The sequence below is a fragment of the Rhineura floridana genome, chromosome 8 (assembly GCF_030035675.1).
Source record: "Rhineura floridana isolate rRhiFlo1 chromosome 8, rRhiFlo1.hap2, whole genome shotgun sequence".
Classification (NCBI taxonomy): domain Eukaryota; kingdom Metazoa; phylum Chordata; class Lepidosauria; order Squamata; family Rhineuridae; genus Rhineura; species Rhineura floridana.
The window spans coordinates 41,971,429-41,995,318 of NC_084487.1; the positions used below are offsets into that span (position 1 = coordinate 41,971,429).

The 23,890-nt window shown below is 43.8% G+C and overlaps 1 protein-coding gene across 6 annotated transcripts in view; it reads left to right on the forward strand.

Moving 5' to 3' along the window:
- Window positions 1-20,263, forward strand: part of CSF2RB (colony stimulating factor 2 receptor subunit beta) — a 38,771-nt gene extending 18,508 nt beyond the window's left edge. For all 6 annotated transcript variants that reach the window (XM_061639032.1, XM_061639033.1, XM_061639030.1 and 3 more), the window contains 9 exons: window positions 1,816-1,996; window positions 4,555-4,693; window positions 4,782-4,936; window positions 6,492-6,634; window positions 6,722-6,884; window positions 8,713-8,803; window positions 11,177-11,246; window positions 14,710-14,786; window positions 15,810-20,263. In XM_061639032.1, the coding sequence (XP_061495016.1) occupies window positions 1,816-1,996; window positions 4,555-4,693; window positions 4,782-4,936; window positions 6,492-6,634; window positions 6,722-6,884; window positions 8,713-8,803; window positions 11,177-11,246; window positions 14,710-14,786; window positions 15,810-16,929 (2,139 nt within the window). In that variant the 3' untranslated portion in view covers window positions 16,930-20,263. The remainder of the gene's footprint in view (window positions 1-1,815; window positions 1,997-4,554; window positions 4,694-4,781; window positions 4,937-6,491; window positions 6,635-6,721; window positions 6,885-8,712; window positions 8,804-11,176; window positions 11,247-14,709; window positions 14,787-15,809) is intronic.
- The last annotated feature ends 3,627 nt before the right edge of the window (window positions 20,264-23,890 follow it).

Genomic DNA, 23,890 nt, shown 5'->3' on the forward strand with positions numbered 1-23,890 from the left:
TGCGGACCTGGTCCTTCAGGGGTAATCTCACCCCGTTAAACACCAAGTCGATGTCTCCCAACCTTCTCTTATCACCCACGAGTAACACCTCGGTCTTGTCGGGATTTAGCTTCAGCCTGTTCTCGCCCATCCATCCATTGACGGACTCCAGGCACTTGGACATGGTCTTCACAGCCAACTCTGGTGAGGACTTAAATGAGAGATAGAGCTGAGTGTCACCCGCATATTGGTGACACTGCAGCCCAAAACTCCTGATGATAGCTCCCAGCGGCTTCACATAGATGTTAAATAGCATGGGGGAGAGGATAGAACCCTGTGGCACTCCACAATTAAGAGGCCAAGGGTCTGAAACCTCATCCCCCAATGCTACCTGTTGGTACCTGCCTGAGAGATAGGAATGGAACCACCATAAAACAGTGCCCCCTATTCCCAATCCCTCAAGCATCCCTATATACCAATACCTGAAACATTTCCTGAAACGTTTGACAGTGAAGGACAAAATATGTGAAATTACTTCTATTACAGACAGAAGAATAAATAATCAAAGAGAGTCAGAGTAGGAATAAATGAATAGTTCTCACAATGGAGGGACGTAAGAAGTGACTTCTCCCAAGGAACAGTACTGAGACCTGTGCTTGTTAACTTGTTCATAAATGATGTGGAGCCAGGGGTGAGCAGTGAGGTGCCCAAGCTTGCTGATGATATCAGTTTGTTCAGGGTGGTAAAAACAAAAATGGATTGTAAGGACCTCCAAAAGGATCTCTCCAAACTTGAAGAATGGGCATTACAATGATAAACGGGGTTCAGTGTAGGCAAGTACAAAGGGATGAACATTGGGCTGAAAAACCCTAACTTCACATACATGCTGTTTATGGGGTCTGAACCGACAGTCACTGACCAGGAAAGAGATCTTGGGGTCATGATGGATAGCTTGATTAAAACGCTAACCCAGAGCCTGGCTGCTGTGAAAAAGGTGAATTCCATCCCAGGGAATCAAAAGAAAAGGACTTGAAAATAAAACTGCTCAGAGCATAATGCCATTAGACAAATCTATAGTGCAACTGCACTTGAAATGTTATGTACCATTATGGTTGCTGCACTTCAACGGATATAGTAGAGCTGAAAAGGATTCAGAAAAAAAGGCAAAATGATCATGGGGCTGGAAGAATTCCCCTATGGGCCTTTTTAGTTTAGAGGGGGAAAAGAGAGTAAGGAGGAACATGATAGAAATGTATGAAATGTTGTGTGTGTGTGTGTGTGGGGAGAGAGAGAGAGAGAGAGAGAGAGAGAGAGAGAGAGAGAGAAAGAGGTTTCTCTCCCCCCCTTCTCAAAATACTAGAACCCAGGGCCATCCAATGAAGCTGAATGTTGGAAGATTCAAGACAGACAAAAGAAAATAATTCTTCACACAGTGCATAGTTAAGCTATAGAATTTGCTACCACAAGATGCAATAATTGTCACCAACTTGGAGGTTTTAAAAGGGGGTTAGACAAATCCATGGGAGACAAGGCATCAGTGGCCAATAGGCATGATGATTCTCTCCTTCCTCCACTGTTGGAGGCAGTATACCAGTTGCTGGGAAGCACAAGTGGGGAAAGTGCTGTTGCACTCACATTCTGCTTGAGGACTTCCCCTGGGCGTGTGGCTGGCCGCTGAGAGAACAGGACACTGAACTAGATGGGCTTTTGACTTGATCCAGCAGGGCTCTTCTAATGTTCTTTAGAACAGGATGCTGTTTTTCCTGGCCATGGATATGTGTTCATTTTTCTTTCTTTCTTTTCTTTGTGTGCCCATGTCTCTTTCTCCCTTGCCAGGATTCTGCCTCTCTGTCGGTGTCAAAAACCTCTAGCTGCCTTCTCCGCCAGGATGACCTCATACCTGGGAGCACCTATGTTGCTCGTGTTCGAAGCAAGCTAAGGCAAAATAATGGTCTTGCTGGCCGTTACAGTAAATGGAGCTATGTAGTACATTGGGAGACACAGAAAACATGGAAAGGTAATCCTACAAAGAGATGGGTATTCATGTGAACATTGACAAAAGCATGACAAAATCTGGAGGCATGCATGGATGTGCATTCTAAGCAGCTGGGAAAGCTGCATACAAATTGGATAAGATTTATGCTGAAAGATTTGCTTTGTATGAGTTGTACCCTATTGCTCAAATGCTCTGGATGCTCTTGCACACATTTGCCCGATTCACTGTTGTTCTGCCTTAGTGAAGCTCCCATAATGTAATGCAGCCTACCTCAACCTGGTACCCTCCAGATGCTTTGGACTCCAACACCCATCAGCCCCAGGCCATCCTGGCAGGGGCTGATGGGTGGGGCAGTCCAAAACACCAAGTTGGGGAAATCTGATGCAGTGCGATTGATGGTGAATGATGCTTGCACAAGGGCATCTAGAAGCTACAGTCTATACCAGCCTTTCCCAACCAGTGTGCCTCCAGATGTTGTTGGACCACAACTCCCATCTTCCTGACCATTGGCAATGCTGGCTAAGACTGATGGGAGTTGTGGTCCAACAACATCTGGAGGCACACTGGTTGGGAAAGGCTGGGCTATACAATAGAGTTAGAGCCCTGCCTACAGCAGTTGACATGGTTGGAAGTCTTCTTGGCAGGACAGTCAGAAGTGACCAATGAGCATTGTCTAGTCCACTGCTTGCACAATGTTCTCCTGCAAACCAGTGACAACATAGGGCCCTGTTGGAGCTACAGACCCCTAGTAACCTCTTCTTAGGCATGTGGATCAGACTCTTTGCACTAATTCCCGCTTCCCATCCTGACAGCAGGTTTCACATGTGTGGATCCTATGTGGGTATGCTCAAGTTGTTGTGTGAACGAATCGCCCCACTGAATTCCTTTGAGAGGATATACAAATCTCTAATTCCATTACAGAAGCCTATGTTGAGTGTACGAACAGCCCTAGGGTTTATTCCTGTATTTATGCTTCATTGTCCATGTGACTTTTGCTCTGCCTCCAAATATCATGGAGACCATCTTATGGCAATCTGAACACTTATCTGTTACATAAGCCGGCATCACATGCTCTTTCTCCCCTCTTAAGTTCTTCTGTTTCAACAGCAGTGCACAGTACAAAGAATTTCAAGCTAGAAATCTTCATAGAGAACTGGAAGACAATAGGGCTGAAAACTGTAATTGTGTCATGAGATGTTGGTTGGTGGTCTCTGAATGATCTCTCAAGGATTCCCATCCCCTGAGCCCTGAACCTCAGTGCAAAAAGAGACTGCAAAAGTAGGTCAAATCAGGGCCAGTCCAAACGTTTTGCTCCCTGAGGCAAAGGACAAGATGATGCCTCCTCTCAATTTCACCTCCAGAAGCCATCTGGACTGGCAGCTGAATTATACTTCAACACTGGTGATGGGATTGCATCCTCCAAAACACATGAGGCAGTAGGCTGGATTAGTGGGAGCAGTAGCCATATGGGGCCTCAGGAGGAACAGGTAGGGGTTGCTGCCCCTGAGTATCTACTGCATGAGGTGTTTGCTACACTCTGCCTAATGGTAGAGCAGGCCCTGGATCAAATGAGTTGGACACGCTTAGCCTGGCAGATTCCGTTTTGTTTGATAGACTGACCCTCTTTGGTATCAGTAGTTGACCTTTGCATAACTAAAGAAATGGCTAGAAATTCTTTCTGGAAAGGGGTGTGTGTCTTTTTCCCCTCAGCTTCCCTTTTCCTGTGTGTGTGGGTTGATGTCATTATATGGCTTGTGATGAAGCTTCAGGTTTTGTACTGAGGTGACGTTGAGATATGAGACACACAAAGAGCTGAGTTGCTCTCAGCAAGAACTCTGTGGTGCTGGTGGTTCCTCTCAAAATCTGATGGGGAGCAGTGAATCTGGGACATCTGTTGGGAGTTTAGTTGTACCTGTCATGACACCAGAGCCGAGCAGCAATTAAGACTTGGAGCCAGAGGCTGCAGAGATTCCAGCAAAGGAGTCAGACCAGGTGTAGGTCTCTGTAGGGCTCTGAGTTTGCTGCTGGAGATCAGGAGACAACTGAAGCTGAAGAACATGAGCCAATTCTCCAAGTGGTGAGAACTCCAGGGGTGTGTTGTGTGCACAGGTTCTGTTTTCTTTGAAATGAATTCACTGGAAGCTTACTGGCATTTTGCAATATATACCTTATTTACATCAGGGGTGTGGATCTGCAGCCCTCTGATATTTCTGGATTACAATTCCCATCATCCCTGATCATTGGCTACGCTGGTAGATGCTGATGGGAAATGGAGTCCAGCAGCATCTGCAGGGCCAGAGGTTCCCCATCCCTGCTCTACTAATGAGAGATAATTGCCATGGGAGATGATGCAGTCTTCTCTGCAGGACAATCCCCATTTCTGTCTTGATCAATGAACTGCTTTGTGTTATACATACTATCTTATTCTTCTTCAGCAAACCTGGTATTTAGTAGATCCTCTTTTTCATTTCTAGTTGTACTTATTATCAAATCCTCCCTTGCTTTTCCTCCCTATGTTAGCTTTTGTCAATCTCTGCATGACCCCAAACAGGGCTTATTCTTTCTGGTTTCCCCATTAGATGATCAAGAAGCTCAGCCCAAGAACCTTTGCTGTCTTTTTAATGGCATTGATCAGCTAAAATGCAGCTGGGAGGTGAGGCAAGAGGTCACCAGTTCTGTTTTATTTGCACTCTTCTACAAAGCCAGTCCGGAAGCAGAGTGAGTTTTTTTAAAAATAAATGCCTCCAAATCTATATGTCTTTCCTTTCATTTAACTTCTTCTTGTTGCATATACCTTGTTTCCTAGAGAGAAGAAATGCTCTCCAGTCCTTCAAGTGAGTTTCACCCCATATGTATTGCAAAGCTGTGAGATCAATGTCACCAATCCCATGAGAATAAGCCAATACCTTGTGACTGTACGGCCAAAAGAAGAGGATAAAAAGGTGAAACCTTCCCAACACAGTAAGGCTCCTTTAGAATCCGCAGATCTTAATTCTAAGGGGCATATGCAGGCTCTGGGGAAGGGCTGTAGCTTAGCTGTAGAGCATCTGCCTTGTGTGCAGAAGGTCCCAGGTTCAGTCCCTGGCATCTCCAGGTAGGACTGGGAATGTCTGCCTAAAATCCTGGAGAGCTGCTGCCAGTCAGTGTAGACAACAGTGAGCTAGATGTACCAAGGGGTTGACTCGGCATAAGGCAGCTTCCTATATTCTTATGGTCCTTGATTTTGTGGCTTGCATCATCTGTGCACGGTCGAGAAGAAGTAAATGTGGGTATAAGACAAATTCACATATGGCTATGCCCAGCACAGGCACCACTAAAAGGCAGACTACACAAGGTCCAAGGGCATGGTCCGAGAGGACAAGATACACTAACCTTGTTGGAGAAAAGCTGATCTGGATCTGGTTTGAATGGAAGACCCTCTGGGGACCACTCATATGCCATCTTGAATTCCATCATTAATTAGCAGCCACCTGAGACAGCACAATTCAAGGGAAAGAAGGGCATGAGTCCAGCGTCTAAGGATGCTTTTAGTGTGGCCACTTCCCCAGAACTGTCAGTGAAGTTACAGGGCGACACTCTCACTTTGCTTGGGCTTCTCTGACCTAGGGATGGAAGGATCTGTCAGTTTCAGTTCTCTCCGTTTCTCATCTTCCCAATCTGCAATTCAGTCCTCCACATTTCTGCAGCAACCTATGTGTTTTTTTTAAAAAAAACTAATTAAAATTATTTAGCATTTTAGTGCCAATTTCTCCTAATACACACATTTTTGTATCCAGTTTTAATGATTCACACATTTTTGGAAGCAATTTCTCATAACATAATGCATTTTGTATCTTAATTTCACTAATATATTCATTTTCATGCACACTTTCCCCCAACATATGCACCTTTGTAAACTTTGATTGGCTGGAGAAGTGTGTTGCAAAATACAGATAAATGCCAATTTTGAAGGATAGCTGTGTTTCAGTTCTCAGATTGTTTCAGAAAGTGTGAATTTGATAAATTCAACTTTAAATGGGAACTGAATCGAATTTCTCCCACATCCCTACCCTGACTCTACCCCAATAAGGTTGGCCACCCCCCCAAACCCTCTTAACAGGAGTCTGTACTGGAAATCAGCTGCACGGGTCATGTAGCATGAAAGGATGCTTCATCCCTGACTCCAGTATCAGATGGGAACGGGAAAGAGAAAGACCTGGGATGGGGTGACTTGCGGGTCATGCGCAGCCCTCTGCAAGTGAGCATACCTGTGTTAGTGAAGGGGGAAATGGGGGGGCAATGGAGGGAGGGAGGGAAAGAGGGAAGGAGGGAGAGGGATAGAACTGTGCAATCCTGCAGTGTTACAAACTCTACCTGCTTTTGGCTGTCTCCCTGCACTGTTGGATGTGGTCCCCCAGCTGACTTTTTCAGTGGATCAGTGGTCTTTGATAGGAAAAAGGTTCCCCACACCTGAACTAGGGTCTTCCAGTAATTGGACAGATTGGTTCCTGCTCTTGATGCATCCTTTGTTTCCTAGTCAAGCCAGACCCACCTTTGAAGCTGTCTGTGATAATGCTGAACAACCAGGAGTACAGTCTGCAGTGGGAAGTCAGAAACAGGATTGTATCAATCAACAAGATGTATCAAATCTCATACTGGAAAACTGGAAAGCCTTTGGAGGTAAGCAGTAAATCAATAGCTTCAAGACAGGCGAACAAAACCATGCAATATCTCCTCCCTCGTTTCTCTCCTCTTTTCTCTTTTTAGGCCCAATATGTCAACAGTACAGACCAACACTTCACCTTCACCTCACAGTACCTGGAACCGGACACAAGTTACACAGCAAAGGTGCGGACAAAAGTCCATTTTTCTGTCTATGCTGGTCCATGGAGTGAATGGAGTAAGGAATTTAGCTGGGCAACAGACTGGGGTAAGCCACAAATGAAATTTCCAAACAAGGAGGACTAGTAACCTGGGCCTCCCATTTTCTCTGTACCCTATTTTTTAAAAGAAAAATTTATGACAGAAAAAAATATTCTGGCTCCTCCTACTTTCTTTGGTGTCTCCCCCTGAACGTTTAGGCTGGCTATGTGCCTGGTTCTCTTTCAGCCTCTAGGGGAAAAGGTCCTACTGCTGGATTAAGAAGGAGAAATGCTCAAGGCTGTTGCCAACAGTTGGCATGGTTGGGCACATGATGAGGGCCCACACCCCTGCATGGGACCCACTAGCAAGAGCCCTCTGGATCTACTCTTCTCTTCACCATTGCAACCTGCTTGTTCACCTGTCTCTTGCTGTGGCCCAGAGAGGATGAGCAAGCAAACAACTGTAGTGGTGAGAAGAAGTAGCTGTGAATGCCTATTCACTTTGACTAGTAGCAATGATGAGGCAGAGGAGGAGGAGCTGCTGAACAAAGAACATTAGAAGCACCCTGCTTGATCAGGCCAACAATCCATCTAGCCAAGGATTCTGGTCTCACAGTGGCCAAGCAGATGCCCAGGTTTTTTAATGGAAAAGGTGCAGTTTTGAGGGGTGCAAAGTAGTCTGTGAGAAAACATTCTCTATCTTCTACTGTGCAGCAAAAGAGAGAGAGAGAGAGAGAGAGAGAGAGAGGGAGAGAGAGAGAGAGGGAAGTATCTGCTTGGCTACTGTGTTAAGCCACTGAGTACTCCACAAGAAACCTGCTATTGAGGTCTTACAGTTTTGTATTTCTAAAAATGTTAAATACAAACGTTCATTTTAGTGATATTGGAAAAGAATGGGAATAGGTCATTGAGCAGACTGGCAAAACCCTTTTAATCACTATTCTATTGCAAATACAACTATTAAAAATGTAATGCCTAAGGGTCACCAAAGCTTGGATTAGGGAGAGTCAGTTAAGATTACACAAATGGAGTTGGGCTTGGTTGGTTTCTGTGTGCAAGGGAGTTAGGGAGCTTTAAGGGACTAAATATGTTTCCAGACTAGTAGCTCATAGTGCTACCAGTACCTAATAATTGCTGCTCTTCCATTGTAAGTCACATGCAGAATTGCAATGAACTTTCAACACTTTAGAGGTATAATACATTTGTGTGTGTGTAGGGATGATGTCAGCATCTGGCATTTGCAGGCAACTGTCAGGGCCCCTGACCCTGGCAAGGGCCACCGCTGATGCTTGTCTTGAGACTCCCTTAGTTTATTTTTGTTTGAACTAGAGTTTGAGGCAGCCAGGCAAACCTCTCTGGGAAGGGCATTCTAATGGAGAGGAGCAACCACAAAAAAGTCCTTTCTTGGTCCAGCTGCTACATTTCAGACTTCTGAAGCAGCTAGAGAAAGCCCCAAAACAAATATGTCAATGAACATGTGGAGAGATGTAGGAGAAGGTGGTCTGGGTCCTAAGTTGTGTAGAACTTGAAAGGTCAAAACCTGCATTGAACTTGGGTGTGTATCAGAAGCCAATGAAGTTGTTTCAATATGGAAGAAATAAGTTATTTTTACTAGGCTCCCATTAACAGTCTCGTTGCAGTGCACTGGACTAGGGGCAGATTCCAAACTGTCTTCAAAGGCAGCCCCATATAAAGTTCATTGCAGTAGTCCCATCCAAAAGTCTATCTGGCATACATCCCATATTTTTCCTGGGTGTGACTCCATAATATTTGGAGCAAAGGCCATGCTGCTTTGATTTCAATTTCAGTTTTTGAATTTGAAGTGTAACTGCTTTGACTTTCCTTTCAGCTGATCCCTCAGCATTTTTCATTTTGTGATCTTCTGTTTGGTTTCAGTTATGACTCTCTGGAGCATTCTGCTGATCACATCAATCTCTATCATTTTGATGATGGCAGACATTTACTTTTGCCGTAAATATCTTCTCAGGTAAGCCTGTGTTGTAAATGGGCTGGGCGTTACTCTGGATACATTGAACATATTGGTTAAGGGGAGAATGGGAACCGTCTGCAAGGTGTTGTGTATGCTCCCCTTTCTTAGGGTCTATTGACACATTAGAGTCACCATGTGGAAATTGCTTTAAATTACTCTTTGTGGTGGCTGCTGCCACACAGGGAACTGACTGTAGTGTACAACAGTTCATCCTGTGGACTGCGTGGTTTGCACCACACCTCTATAAATATCTAAGAAGATATATTTGCATTGATGATCCACTGCACATGGACAGCTCACAACTTGATAATAGCCACAAAGAGGAGTGGTATCCATTTAGTGGTCCTAACATGGAAAACCCATGCTTACTGCATCAGAAATATATATATAGATGCTGGCTTTGCTCAAAACCTTAGTGCCATGCTAGTGTTATATTTTTTTATCATGTACACAGCTCCTAAAATTTATTCAGTGTTGTGCACAGATTTAAAACATTACAGTTCTTGCCTATAGGCATACAATCCAAAAGACATGACACAAAAGGAATAAGGGATGGGGAGGTAAGAGGAAAACAAGCAAACCCTGGTGCCTAAAAGGTTCTGAATGTGACATACTTGTTTGTATTAGGGCTGAGCAAAAGTGGCATTCCGAAGTTCTCTACCTAATTTGTGCATGGCAAAATGTGTGTGTGCTAGGTGGTGGTAGTGGTGTTCAATGTTCTCTGGATGGGATAGAATTCTCCAACAGTGTTGGAGGGGCTGAAATGAAATTTTCTGAACATTTCTCAGAAAGTTCTCTTCTGTGTATGCCGCTGGATGAAGAAAGCAGTGGCCCAAAGACAAGGACTGCAAAGAGTAGGATGAGAGGCCATGCCCATTCATTCTTTTAACAGTATGAAAATAGTATGAAACAAAATTCTCTCCCCTATTCCCAGGTGGTGAAATGGGAGGGGGGGGAGGGAGGTTAGCTGAATATTCACCATAAGATCAAGAGGAGTCAAAAAAGAAAACTGAATTTTCTGAGAATTTTCTGATATGCCCTCCCAACTTCTTGTGGACAATTTCAGCCTCCCCCCAGAGAATATTCAGCCAAATTTCAGCCCAGCTGTTGTGTGTATAGTAAGAAGCGTGAATGAAAACAGTTGTGGGGGTAGGGGAAGGAAGAGCCAAATGGAGCTGGTTTCTCACTTGAGCCAACAGAGCAGTCATGGCTGTCTCACCTCTCTCTCTCTGCTGCTAAAATGGAGGCTTCGAGGCAGACAGGAAGCCTCCATTGCCACATGCCAAATATCATCCTGTCCCATTTTGCAAATGGCTCATTGCCATTTCCTCTTGATGACCCTGATTAAATTGGCCCCACTTTGCACTGAATCCCCTACTTGGCCCAGGCAGGCAGGATTTAGTCCAGCCTTCGCCAAGCTGGTTCCCCCCCCCATATTTGGGACCACAGCTCTCATCAGCTCCATCCTGCACAGTTCTAGTCCATAATATCTGGAGGGCATCAGGTAGGTGAAGGCTGATCTTACCTGAAGAAGTCCCACCACCCCAAAAAAGAAGCATGGCAGCAATAGGACTAAGAAGCTGTTGACCACACAATCTCAGGATTGCCAAATTTGCTCAGTTGTTTAGCTAGTATCAACAAGATGTCAGATATAATTGTTTACTTCCTCTAAGAATCAAATGAAGGGCTGAGTATCATCATGGTTGACTGCATTTGAAACTGCTTCTACCCAGAAGATGCTTCACGTAGCAACAGCAAGTTGCCACATGGGTTATCTGCAACAGTGACGTAGAGATTCTCTTAACCATTCCTCAATCAATCCTGCTCAGTTTGGACATGCCAGCCAGTTCCTGCTGGAAAATGGCTGGTGCCCCCAAACCCTACACAAAGCAGGAGTCAACCCTGCACATCTGCAGATGCATGTGGAGTTCAGCCCTGCTGGGTTTAGCCATGCTGGGAACTGGCTAGCACATCCGAACCCTGCACAATGCAGAACTGAACTCCCTGTGCATCAGGGGATGCACAGGGAGTTCAGTCCTGCTTTTTGTGCAGTAGTCCCCCCATTCAATATGACATCAGATGATTGACAGGTAGATGCCCGTCTGGCAAAGTTGCCCAGCCGGGGTGGGGAGATAAAGATCTGGCCTGCCAGGCCAAAAAGATTCCCTGCCCCATCTTAATGTGATGGGGCTGGTTCAAGCCCTCACCCCACAGACATTACATCGGGCAGCTTCCATTCTGAAGCTGTTTCATGTGGCTTCCATATAGCATTTGTGAAAGTATATATGGATTGAGGTTGCTGGTAACAAGGAACAGATGGATCTCTTTGTGGTCTGATGTACTGATGTTGCTCTAATGTTTTTATGGCAGGAAGAAAACAAATTGGGAGGAAAGTATCCCACACCCTCCTGGGATGTTTCTGCTTCCAAGCTTTTTCCAGGTGAGAGAGATTTCCTTCAAACTGGAGTTAGTATCTCTCCTTCTGCCCTGCACAAAGCACAGTGGGATTCTTTGTCTGAAGACATAGCTTCTAATATGTTTTTTGTATTGAATCTTTCCCCTGAGATACTTCAGCACTCCCACATCTGTATACATCTGTCTATTTCTAATCCATGTCACTTTTGCCTGATTTACCCGTCTGTTCCACATTTCCACACTAATATACAATTAAAAACAAAACAAAACACATACACGAAGATCCACAGTTAGATATTTTCTACCACTGAATATGCAGATATTTTCAAAAGCATCTTCTCTCAAGCCACAGTGACACCCACCCCATACATTTAAAGCACGCTTATACCACTTTAAACAGTCGTGGCTTCCCCCAAAGAATCCTGGGAACTGTAGCTTGTTAAGGATGCTGAGAGTTGTTAGGAGACCCCTCACAGAGCTACAGTTCCCAGCATTCTCAACAAACTACAGCTCCCAGGATTCTTTGGGAGAAGCCATGGCTGTTAAAGTGGTATAAGAGCTCTTTAAATGTATGGTATGGAATGTAACTTAAATGTTCTTTAAAAACATACTTTGATACTTTTTTGAGCCAAGAGCTGCAATGGAACATTTGTGAAGGGTGAAACGTAGGAAGTTGCCTTACATTAAGTCAGACTATTGGTCTGTGCTAGCTGGCACTGGATCTCCAGGATTTCAGGAAAGGTTGTCTCCCATCCTTATCCAGAGGTGCGAGGGATTTAACCTGGAACCTTCTGCACCCAAAGCAGATGCTCTGCTACAAGGGATGAAGGATCTGTTGTTTCAGTTCTCTTAGTTTTCTCATTTGTCCAGTTTTAATTCTCCACATTTCTGCAGCAATTTGTGATTTTTTTAAAAAAAATCCTCATGAAAATTCTTCCACATTTTAGTGTGAATTCCTCCTATTAAACACATTTTTGTAAGCAGTTTTGACTACTGTACATTTTTGCAATCAATTTCTTCTAATATAATGCCTTTTTGTATGTTATTTTCACTAATGTATTCATTTTTACGCACACTTTCCCCTAATATATGCATTTTTGTAAACATTGCTTTGTTGGAGAATTGCATCATAAAATTCAGATAAGGGCAAATTTCAAAGAATGGCTGTGTTTCAGTTCTCATATTGTTGCGGAAAGTGCAAATTTGATAAATGTGGCTGTAGATATGAGCTGAATCAAATTTCTCTCCCATCCCTGTTTGCTACTGAGCTATGGCTCTTCCCCTGACCCTCTTCCTAAAACTTTGGATAACCAAGGCCTAATCCTCGCTTTAGTCCAAGATGTGCAGATCAGGTCACCTCGTACTAGAATTAGCAAAGACTGAATTCCTCCAGCATCACTAGTTGACAGCCAGTTTACATCATTTAGCTTAATTTATTTTGATTTAATAAGATTTATACCCTGCTTAATCAGAAAAAAACCTGTAAGTGGTTTATATAAGATAATATAGAATATTCATTAAAATACCAATAAAATCAAACCTTACAAATGTAGACGCAATAGCATGTGTCAATATATAGATACAAATCAATAGTTATAAAACAAATATGCAAAATAAAATTACATGACTGCCTGAAGTTTTTAGCAGGTGTCAGAAACAGAATAGCAAAGGTGTGTGCCTAACATTAATTGTAAGCGAGTTCCAGAGAGATTTATTTGTCAGATGATCTGTAATCATCTTGCATATCGAGAGGTATGGGTTGCTCTGGCTCAACAACCCAACACAAACACAAGACCCCAATAGAACTAAAATGGTGCTGTATTGTTTTCACAGACATGATTATCCAGCAGTGTAAAGGCTGGATTATCATGTCTGTGAGTACAATATAGCACGATTTGATATATAATTTATGAAAAGGTGAGCCTTATTGTGCATAATTTGCTCTGTCTCAAGGCATAAGGTCAAACAGTCTCCTTGTTAGACCACCCACCCAGCTACAAAGGATGCCACTTTTCATTGCTTATTTATTTAGTACGTTGATATGCCACCATTCCTCCCAACAGCTCAGGCTGGCATGTCTGGTTCTCTCATGCTCTTTTATCCTTACAATAAACTTGTAATTTAGATTAGGTTTGTTTTGTTTTTAATTGCTGTAAACCACCCAGAGACCTTCAGCTATGGGGCGGTATATAAACAAACAAACAAGCAAACAAATAAATAGGTTGACAGTTGATGAAAGACTGGCCCAAGATTACTCCATGAGCTTCATTGCCAAGGAGGATCTGAACATGCCCCCCCCCCCAGACCTAGTCCAGAACTCTATCCACCATGCCACACTGGCCCTCTTGAGGTGTGTAGAAATTTCAGGGCATTTCAGAAGGGGCAACCTTTCACACTTGATGCCACACAGCAATTGTTAAACCGACAAACAGCCTCCGATACCTTTTAGACTTGGCAGCATTTGGCAAGGGATGTAATCAAGAGATTTTTTAAAAAGCTAAATTTAAAAAGCTACCTGGGTCAATAAAGAAAGGTAAGGCTATCTATTTACACAGTCAAGGTTTCACCACCTTGCTTTTCTGTTTCTGTATTGGTTAAAGAAGTGCAAATTAGGCAGATTAAAATGCAAACAATTTCTTCTCCATCCCTTATCCCTTATTGAGTCTGGAAAAAAAAGTGAAAGCATGGTCAGACATACTTAGCTAGAGATGGAACCAGAGTGTATTTTACACACACACACACACACACACACACACACACACACACACACACACACACACACACACACACTCTGGGAAGGGAGGCCCAATGCAAAAGGACAGGGTGCCTGAACTTTTAATAGTAGAAGAAGGAATTCCAGCAGGAGAAACCAAAATTCCCTCTTCTACACAGCTCTTACGGATGTGGAAGCCCTGTTCTTTCTAGCGTCTGACCATCCTACTATGAAGCAAGGACTGGTTGCCCTTCTATTCACTTCACTGCAGCAGCCTCCAAATTTATATTGTTGCCCATTGTTGGGGGAAGGGCCATAGCTCAGTGGTTAAAGCATCTGCTTTGCATACAGAAGGTCCCAGGTTCAATCCCCAGCATCTCTAGGTAGGGCTCGGAGGGACCTCAGTCTGGAACTCTGGAGAGCTGCTGGCAGTCCGTGTAGACAATACTGGGCCAGATGACCCAATGGCCTGACTCAGTATAAGGCAGCTTCCTGTGTTCTACTGGACGAGTCCCAAACAAAGCAATGCTGGTGTAGAAGGGAGGATCTGAATGAGGATGAAATCAGCTGCATATGGGCATTAAGCTAGCACACAGGCAACCATGAGCAAGCAGCGACATGCAAATACCCTGAATCACTACCAAATATGGAAAGCACTTTGGGACATGCTCACACATGTTCTCTCTGCCACACATGCTGTCTTTAACTTGTACCATGCAGAGTGATTTGTTCCATCACTCTCCTCACACTGCTGTATGCCCTTGTGTCCTTTCAGAAAGTACAGTTGCCAAATGGCTCTAGTAGCCAGAGCTCTTTGGAGGATGTGATCAGCTCTCCCAATATAGCAGAGAGGTAAGTATTCATGAAGGTGAGACACACTGCTGTCAGTCTGTCCAAAGCACTGTAAGGAAACTTACTGTTATAATTAAGGGGCATGTCTATACTACAGATTGAGGCAGCAATCCCATACACCCTTACCTAGGAGTAAGCCCTATTGAACTCAATGGGGCTTACCCCAAGTAGGCACGCATAGGATTGTAACCTAGTTTAATATCCCTTTCGTTTCCAGAAGGAACTCTGAGCATTGTAGTTCTGTGCCAGGGCACTACAGATTTTGAACAGCCAATTCTCAGCTCTCTCCCCAAGCTAAAATTCCCAGGCTTCTTTGGGGGAAGCCATAGCAGCTGAGCTGGTATAAAACTAGGACTGTACATAAGATCCAGCCTAAGCCTGGATCCTGAACTGAATTGGGTCTATTCAGGTGGACCTAGGCTTTGGCCAGATCAGGTTGAGACAGCCCTGGGTTGGGGTGGCCCAGTGAGAGTGGTAAAAAAGGGGCTGGCAGGGGGAGGGGGAAGGGGGAGAGGCAGGCAGCAGCCTCTGCAAGGCTGTTTCCAAAAGGGCTTTCAAACAGCTCTGCACCACACTATGGCTGTGTGGGCCTGTTCCCAGCATGTCAACTCACATGCACTGGCAAACTGTGCAAGACTGAACACTTCACTCCCAGTCGGTGAGCAGAGGATTCACTCCTGCTGGCTGCAGAGGTTTGTTTTGTCAGTGCGCTCCCCATAGGGAACAAAGTACATGCTCTACTACTGAGCCGTGGGTATTCCCTTGCCTGTTAAGCCAGGTTTCCTGATCACAAGGAAGATCTTCAATTGAATCCCCCTCCAGACCTTCCCTGTCAACAGAGTCAGTGCAGGTGAGGACACTGGGGGTGGGGCTTGCATATGCACACCTGCCTCCTCCCCACTTCTAGCCCACACAAGTTTAGTCAAATGCCTGAGCAGAGCTATAGTCTTGGAGAAATCCATTTGGGTGGGAGATTTCTCTTTATACTAACAAATGTTCTTCACTTATTTTTCTCTGCTGCAGGCAAATGCTGGTTAGCCAACTGGAGCCTCTTGAAGCTGGGTTAGGGAAAATAAAGCCACATTCTGTTGCTTTTCAGCATATGAAAGAAGCAGAGATTCCTGCAGCCAATCCTAGCCAATTTCTGAATCTGGCTATTGTAGGAGACATACCAGCCTGCAGTCATAATCCTCAGATCTTTGATTTTGATGGCCCATACTTACTCCCCCTATCAGAGTGTCAGTCTGAGATTCAGCAGGACTTGGAAGTTGTCCCTTTAGAAACGAAGGCGACACCCACGTCTCTGCAATATGTGGGACTGCCCGAGTGCCTCAGATTCCAGCAGCTGCCAGTGGGGAAAGAGAAAGAGGCAGTTCTCTCACTGCCTCGTCTCCTGGACCAGGGGGAGGAGAAGCAGCTACTTTTAAAAAAGCAAAAAAGAACTCCAAGCCAATTGGCAAATGTCAAGTTGGAGAAAGAGGAAAATGAAGGCAAGATGTCACCAAATCTTACTAGCACAAAGAACCTCTGTCAAAATGTGCCCTTAGACTACATTGCCACTGAGCATCTGTCATTAATCAAAGAAAGGGACTCCTTACTCCTCACACCTGTGTTGGCCTTGAAGGAGGGAAGGCTTACCTGTCCTGAGATGGCCACAGCGGCCTCACAATTGACTCAACCAAGTGAAGATCTGTCAAACTCAGAGTGGGGCCAGAAGGAGAAAGCAGATTCTGGGCTCCCAACTAAGGGTCAAACACCGGCTTTTCATTTGGGAGCGTCCCAGGATGCATTTGGTAACTATGTTCTCACCCTGCTCGGTACCCTGAAGTCTGTGCCAAAGGAACAACTTGCTTTATCCACAGCGGAGACTAAACATGGCAAGGGTTTTTTTATATTAAACTCTGGAGGAAACAGCAGCCCTGTTTTCTTATGCCAGGTGGATGAATACTGCTTCTTTCCTGGCTCCAAGCCCACCATGGAAGCCCCTAAGAGTCAAGGGGGGTCTGTAGCACAGCAACTTTCAGAAGCCAGTCAAAAAGGTGCACAGCCTCCCTGTGAGAACAAATTTGTTGGGAACAAGCCACAAAACACTCCTCCCCTCTGCCAAGACTTGAGAGCAGATGTGCCTCATCTGCATGCATGAACATCACTTCGTTGTATTGTCTTTCCTTTGTCCCATTGACACTAGTATGGCATTTTCCTCCCATTGCAAGTAGCAGGCACCGGGGTGGGGTGGGTTCTGATTGGGACAGAAGCAGGGAGAAAAGCTGTCTCCTCTCATGACACAGTCCTGGTGGAGCTCTGTCCCACTTAGGGGTGGGCAAATCTGTCAGTGTTGGTTTCTTCCCATTTCTCATTTTTTCCAGCCTTCATTTCTCCATATTTGCATATCAGTTTGTGAGGTTCCCCCCCAAATTAACACATTTTTGTAAAGCAATTTCCCCTAATATAATGCATTTATGTACCTTATTTCCATTAATATATGCATTTGTATGGACACTTTAGTATATCCAATTTTTGTACTCAGTATTTGACTGGAGAACGGCATTGCAAAATTCAGATCACTTTGAATTTCGCAGGATGACTGTGTTTCAGTTCACATATTGTTTCAGAAACTGCAAATTAGGTAGGTTGGCCTTTAAAGGCAAACTGAATCCAATTTCTCCCCCCCCCCCCGCCGCCTACTCCACCTCCCTGATATATCAGCTGTTTGGTTTTTTAAAAGGCAAGAAGATCTAAAGGCATGAATAGCATCACATCTAGTTTAGCACTAAGACAATTCAGTATCAGAAAATATATAGCTAAACAAATGGTGAAAATAAACATTGAGGGACTCATCCTGTCTGCTAAAGTCCCAGGCATTCAAAGCCATAAAATAGACAAGAGAAAAGTTACTCTCCTAGTGGCTATTGCACCTCTACCACAAACAAAATCCTCTTTTGGGGGAGGGGAATCTGTCAAATTTAACATTTAATTCTGCTTTATCGCTGCTTTTCTGGAAAAAAATGATGATGCCTTTCACTTGAGGGCTCTAAATTTCCTTACAGTACTTATAGATTTAAATATGTTCAGACATCCATTTCTGATCACTGTAATGCTTTTGTAATATCCTTTTTTAATTTTGGAAAATATAAAACAAACTATATCATATATTAAATGATACAATGTTAACCAGATATCCTTAAACATGAAAGCAAAATATTTACATATCAAATCATATCAGTTATTAAATGATGTATTATTAACTAAATCATATTTAAGCAAACATGAGGGGAAAGGAAAAAATCATATTGTAGTCTATACATAATAACTCTTATATTTCATATACTTCCCCAGAATTCAAAATAAAGATTTTAATCTTCCATCTCTAAATGTAATGCAGGGTGTTAGTTTTCAAAAGAATGTCGTGTTTCAAACAGATTAGAATAGGAAAACAAGGGCATGATCCAGCCAACATGAAACCCTTTAAACTCCTATTTAATGGGTTTAAACGTACTTACTTTGGCAGGATCATTTTCCCAAGTGCAAGAATATTAAGGAATATCCCCAGTGGTGGCTGGTGGGGCAGTGGAATCCGCTCCAGGTTTTAGTCTGATCTTTTGAAACACCTTGGACAGCTCCTTGGAACACCTTTCAACTTTTGAAACTCCTTGGACTAACACCCAGAGCAGATTCCCCTGCTCCACTGAGACGGAGCCACCAGCCGCCACTGGGCATCCCAGAAGATACTGAGGGTCACCTTAATTGAATCCTGGAAAGAATTAACATCAGAATTTCCTGGCCATCAGTTTAAGTCTGAAACAGTTTTTCACAGGCAATCCAAGTGCGGTGCCCAGATAAAAGGTAGATGAAAGATTCTGGTATGACTATCTGTTATCTTTATTTTTTTAAGAACTAGTGTGGCAATATACAGAAAATACACAATTGTCTTTCAACTCCTCTCTTTATATTTTCCCCAAAACTCTGCAATGACTCAGTCTCTGAATTTCCCATTTAAAAGCAAAACAGTTGTAGGTTAGAGTGGGGCTTTCCCGTTCCATGTGTAGTTTTTATGAGTATCACATTATACAGCCACAAGAGTGGCTGTATACTATAGTCATAGTCAGTAGGGGTTTTTCGTGTTCTACCATGTTAAATGAAAATACCCCCCTTCACCCCTTTCTGGTGCTTTGTATAGTCCCAATTCAAAACAAAAACAAGTCTTATACTGTTGGATTCAGAATTGCTTGCTCTACAACTCTGGAAGTTTTCTTGGTGATATACAACCCCCCCATGGAGCATGCATAGGTTAAAGAGGAAAAAAAACTAGAAGCCGTTTGGACTTTTTTTTGAGAAATTGACATAATCTGTTGAAATTCATTAAAAATCAGAGATGACTGTAAGGTATCCCTAATCAAATCCCTGAGCTTGCCCCATACACAGTACTTCATCTGTAGTAGGTTTAAATTTAAAAAATGGCATGGTTTATTTTTAATTAATTTATTAAAAATGCATTACAGTGGATCATAACGTACCGCATGCATAGAAGAGTTCTTTTGTTTCACTCTCTCTCCCCCTCCCCTTCCAGTTACTTAGAGGAAGCAGGGGAAGTCTGCTCCTGTGATTGGTGGGCAACAGACATGTGACTCACACTGGCCTTCTGCTGAGCTTGCTCTGTGTGAGGAAGCACGTGAGAGAGAGAGAGAGAAAATGGCCGATGGAGGGAGAAAGCAGCAGCAGAATGGAGGTGAGTGGGAAAGAGTCAAAAAATGAGGGGGGAGCTTTGAAGGATTCTGCATTTTTTAAAAAGTCTACTCAGAAGTAAGTCCCATTGAGCGCAGTTGGACTTACTCTCAGGTAAGTGGAGTGGTGCTTCTGTGTGCTAGCAGTGAGCTTGAGGGAAGGCAGGTGGTAAAATGTCTACTCAGAAGTAAATCTCACTGAGTTCAGTGGGGCTTACTGCCAGGTAAGTGGAGCAGAGCTTCTGTATGCTTGCAATGATTTTGAAGGGAAGGAAGAAAAAGTCTACTCAGAAGTAAATCACATTGAGTTCAGTGGGGCTTACTCCTAGGTAAGTGGAGCGGAGCATGTGTGTGATAGCAATGAGCTTCAGGGAAGGAAGGAGGAAAATTGTCTACTCAGAAGTAAATCCCATTGAGTTCAGTGGGGCTTACTCCCAGGTAAATGGAGCAGAGCTTCTGAGTAGACTTTTAAAAAATTGCAGAGTCCTTCAAAGCTCCCCCCCCCCATTTTTTGACTCCTTCCCTCAAGCTAGATTCAGCGAGTGGGGAAGGCAGGCAGTGGGAGAGAGTGCGCGTGGGGGCAGGGCGATTGAGCCAATGGAAAGGGCAGGCTGTGGGAGGCAGCGGGGGTGGGAACACACACACACATCACCAGAAGTAAGTTCCACTGAGTTTATTGCAGCTTATTCCTGAAGTGAAAGTGAACATAGAATTACAGCCTTTAACTTCTAAATTCAGTCCTTTCCTTTAAATACTAGGTGATTTATCAATAAATATTATAAAATTTATGTCTGTTAAATGTTCAGTGTGTCATCATGTGACTCTTACTGTTGCTTGTTAAACACCTGCTCTTCAGGATAGTGCCACAAATAGATTCCAGAAAGTCTGCTTTAAACTTGCTCCAAACCCCCTGTGGCATGTAGTGAATGTAATGAATGTTCCAGTTTGTCTGCATCCTTCTTGAAGTGCGGAGACCAGAACTGGATGCAGTATTCAGGATGAGGCGTAACCAGTGCTGAATAGAGGGGAACTAATACTTTACGTGATTTGGAAACTATACTTCTGTTAATGCAGCCTAAAATTGCATTTGCGTTTTTTGCAGCCACATCACACTATTTGCTCATATTCTGTTTGTGATCAATGACAATTCCAAGATCCTTCTTGCAAGTATCCAACATCTTATAACTGTGCATTTGATTTCTTTTTCCCAAGTGTAGAACTTTGCATTTATCCTGGTTGAATTTCATTCTGTTGTTTTCAGCCCAATGCTCCTATCAAGGTCCCTTTGTTTGTCTTCCACAGTATTCACAAGGTTTTCCCAAGGTTTTCCGTTTGGAAAGGAAAGGGGCTTCCCCTCTGCCCAGTGCTCACCCACCCAATATCCTTCCCTCCCCCTCCTCTTCCCCTCCCTGCCCCTCCCCTGGGTCAGTGTTGGACTATGACCTGGGAGACCAGGGTTCAAATCCCCATACAGCCATGATGCTGACTGGGTGACCTTGGGCCAGTCACTGCCTCTCAGTGTCAGAGGAAGGCAATGGTAAAACCACCTCTGAATACCATTTACCATGAAAACCCTATTCAAAGGGTCACCATAAGTCTGGTCAACTTGAAGGCAGTCTATTTCCATTTTCAAATATGATTGCATAGAAATAAATCCCACTGAACTCAAGAAGTATGCAAATGATCAAACCCAACCTCCCTTCTCCTCCCTCCTATCCTTTCCCTCTTGCCCCTCCCTCCCCATTCCCATCCCCTTCCAATCCCCTCCTCCCCCTCCCCTTCCAATCCCCTCCTCCCCCTCCCCTTCCTCCTCCCCATGGTCAGTTTTACCTATCTTAAGCATGATTGCATGGAAGTAAATACCATTGAACTCTATAAGCATGCAAATGATCAAACCTACCCTCCTCTCCCCCTTCCTTTGCCTCCCTCCAATATACTCCTTCCCCCCCTTTTCCTCCATGGTCAGTTTTTCCTATCCTAACCATGATTGCATAGGAGTAAATCCCATTGAACTCAATAAGCATGCAAATGATCAGACCTGCTTTCCCTCTCCTTCCCCTCTCCCTTCCTCCTCCCCTCCCCTCCTCCTTCTTCCTCCTGCCCTGCGCACTCCAGCCCTCCCTCCCTCTCCACCTGGTCAGTTTTACATATCCTAAGCATGATTGCACGGGAGTAAATCGCACTGAATTCAATAAACATGCAAATGATCAAACATGTCCTCCACCACTCCCCCTCCTTCTTGCTCCCATCCCCCTCCTCCCCTCTGTGTTTCCTCCCCTCCCTCCTCCTTCCCTCCCCATCCTCTGTGGTCCGTTTCACCTATCCTAAGCATGATTGTGGGGGAGCAAATCCCATTGAACTCAATAAACATGCAAATGATCAATCCATTCTCAGCAAACTTGCACAGGACAGGGTCCCATTTCTTACCTGCCAGATTAAAAAGCAGGGAAATTCACTAATAGGCAAAACACCTTGCGGTTTAAGAATGTACCTATAGCCCACAGCTATTTCTATCAAACTTTAAAAAGCAGGGAAATTGGGCAGCTATAGTGAATGCACCAGGGGAGCAGGAGAACTGAACTCCTCTCTGAGATATTGTACTGCCCTACAAATTGGTCAAAATGCAAACACCATTTGGGTTGGTCTTTCACAGTCCAATCCACTTCCTGTGTAGCTTGGAAGAATTTGGTAACGTGCCTCTGAGCATATGGTGAGTGGTGGCAACACCTGCAATCAGCCCAAATAACAGAAACAAGACATGTGCTGTGCTGATCCTGTTTTAGCAGGGAGGAAGCAACATTATTAAGACAGTTGATATAGTTCAGATGGTCACTTTGAATATGTCTGATTTCCTTTGCAATTTTAGTGACGTTTCCTATAGGAAATCATTTTCTTTTGTTTCTATTTCTGTGAATATGTGAAGTACAGCAACATTTTGCAAAATGTACACTAAAAAAACTCCAAACATAATTGTGGAATAAGGGCACTGACTTCTGCAGAATAGTCTCCAGTGGACCTCAGGAGTGTCTCAATTTGCACAAGATAAAACAGTGGTAGGTGAAATATATTCTAACAAAATTCTAGGTGTGCTCTGTGTTTTTAATTGACCATGCCCACCTTGCCTTATATGAAATGGTTTAAACATAGCAGGCTGAAAACATGCATCCTCTTTTTTCCAACAGCTAGAGTCATTGCTGAAGTAGCAACATATTGGAATCAGTCTGATTTTACATCAAACTGCAGTTTCAGATTCAACTGTTAATGCACCCAAAATAGAAATAGAACGTAACCTCCAATTTGAGACACAAAAGGCTATCTTCACCATCGTATGACACTGACCAGTAAAAAGACTTTGAAATTAATAAAAATAAATTTGACACAGATTTCTGGGATGAACAGTGAGGGAAATAAAATTTTCTAGTTCACATTCTCTGTAGAAACATTAGTAACACAGGAAAGAAGCAATGTAAGAAGAACACCAATAAACATAGAAAAATATAATTATCTTTGGAGATGGCAGGTGTTGCCACCACTCACCATATGCTCAGAGGCACGTTACCAAATTCTTCCAAGCTACACAGGAGGTAGATTGGACTATGAAAGACCAACCCAAATTGTGCTTGTATTTTGACAAATTTGTAGGGCAGTACAATATCTTAGAGAGGAGGTCAGTTTTCTTGCCTATTAGTGAATAAAGATATACATCTTTACCTCCTAATAATGGAGATTGTTTATTGATCAGTTTCCTCTACTGACAAAAGTCATCTTAATGCTGTAAATTCTGGTGAGACTGCGCAATCGTTTATCTAATGTTCTGTAGATATCCTGGAAGCTGCCTTTGTTCTTTGAAAGTTCATACGAAAACCCAGAACAGATTGTAAATACTCTGTATGAACAGTAGGAAGCAGGATATCTGCAAGAGAATGGAACCTTTACAAGCTTTCTTCCAGTGTTATCACAGGGAAATCAGTCCTCCTTTCGAAGTGTCATTCTTCAAAGAAAGCCAGCTTTGCCATTGGCTTAATGAAGTGTTTGTTGAACTGAATTTTGTAGAACCCACGTTTATCAGGAGTTAAATAATGAGACGATCTGTAATGGTGATCTAGTTGCTCATAAGACTTCCCCTGCATGATGCTGTCCCAGCAGAGCACTGGGAATGACCTTAGGGCCCTCAGCAACACCCCATGTGTCACAAATGTTGTGCAATGTGTAGACATTCTGTGGGAGACACACAAGTGCAGCAGATAGACCAGGTGTGGGGAACCTTTGGCCCTCCAGATCTTGCTGAACCACAGCTCTTATCATCCCTGGCCATTGGCCATGCTGGCTGGGGCTGATAGGAGCTTCAGCAACTTCTGGAGGATCAAAGGTTCACCACACCTG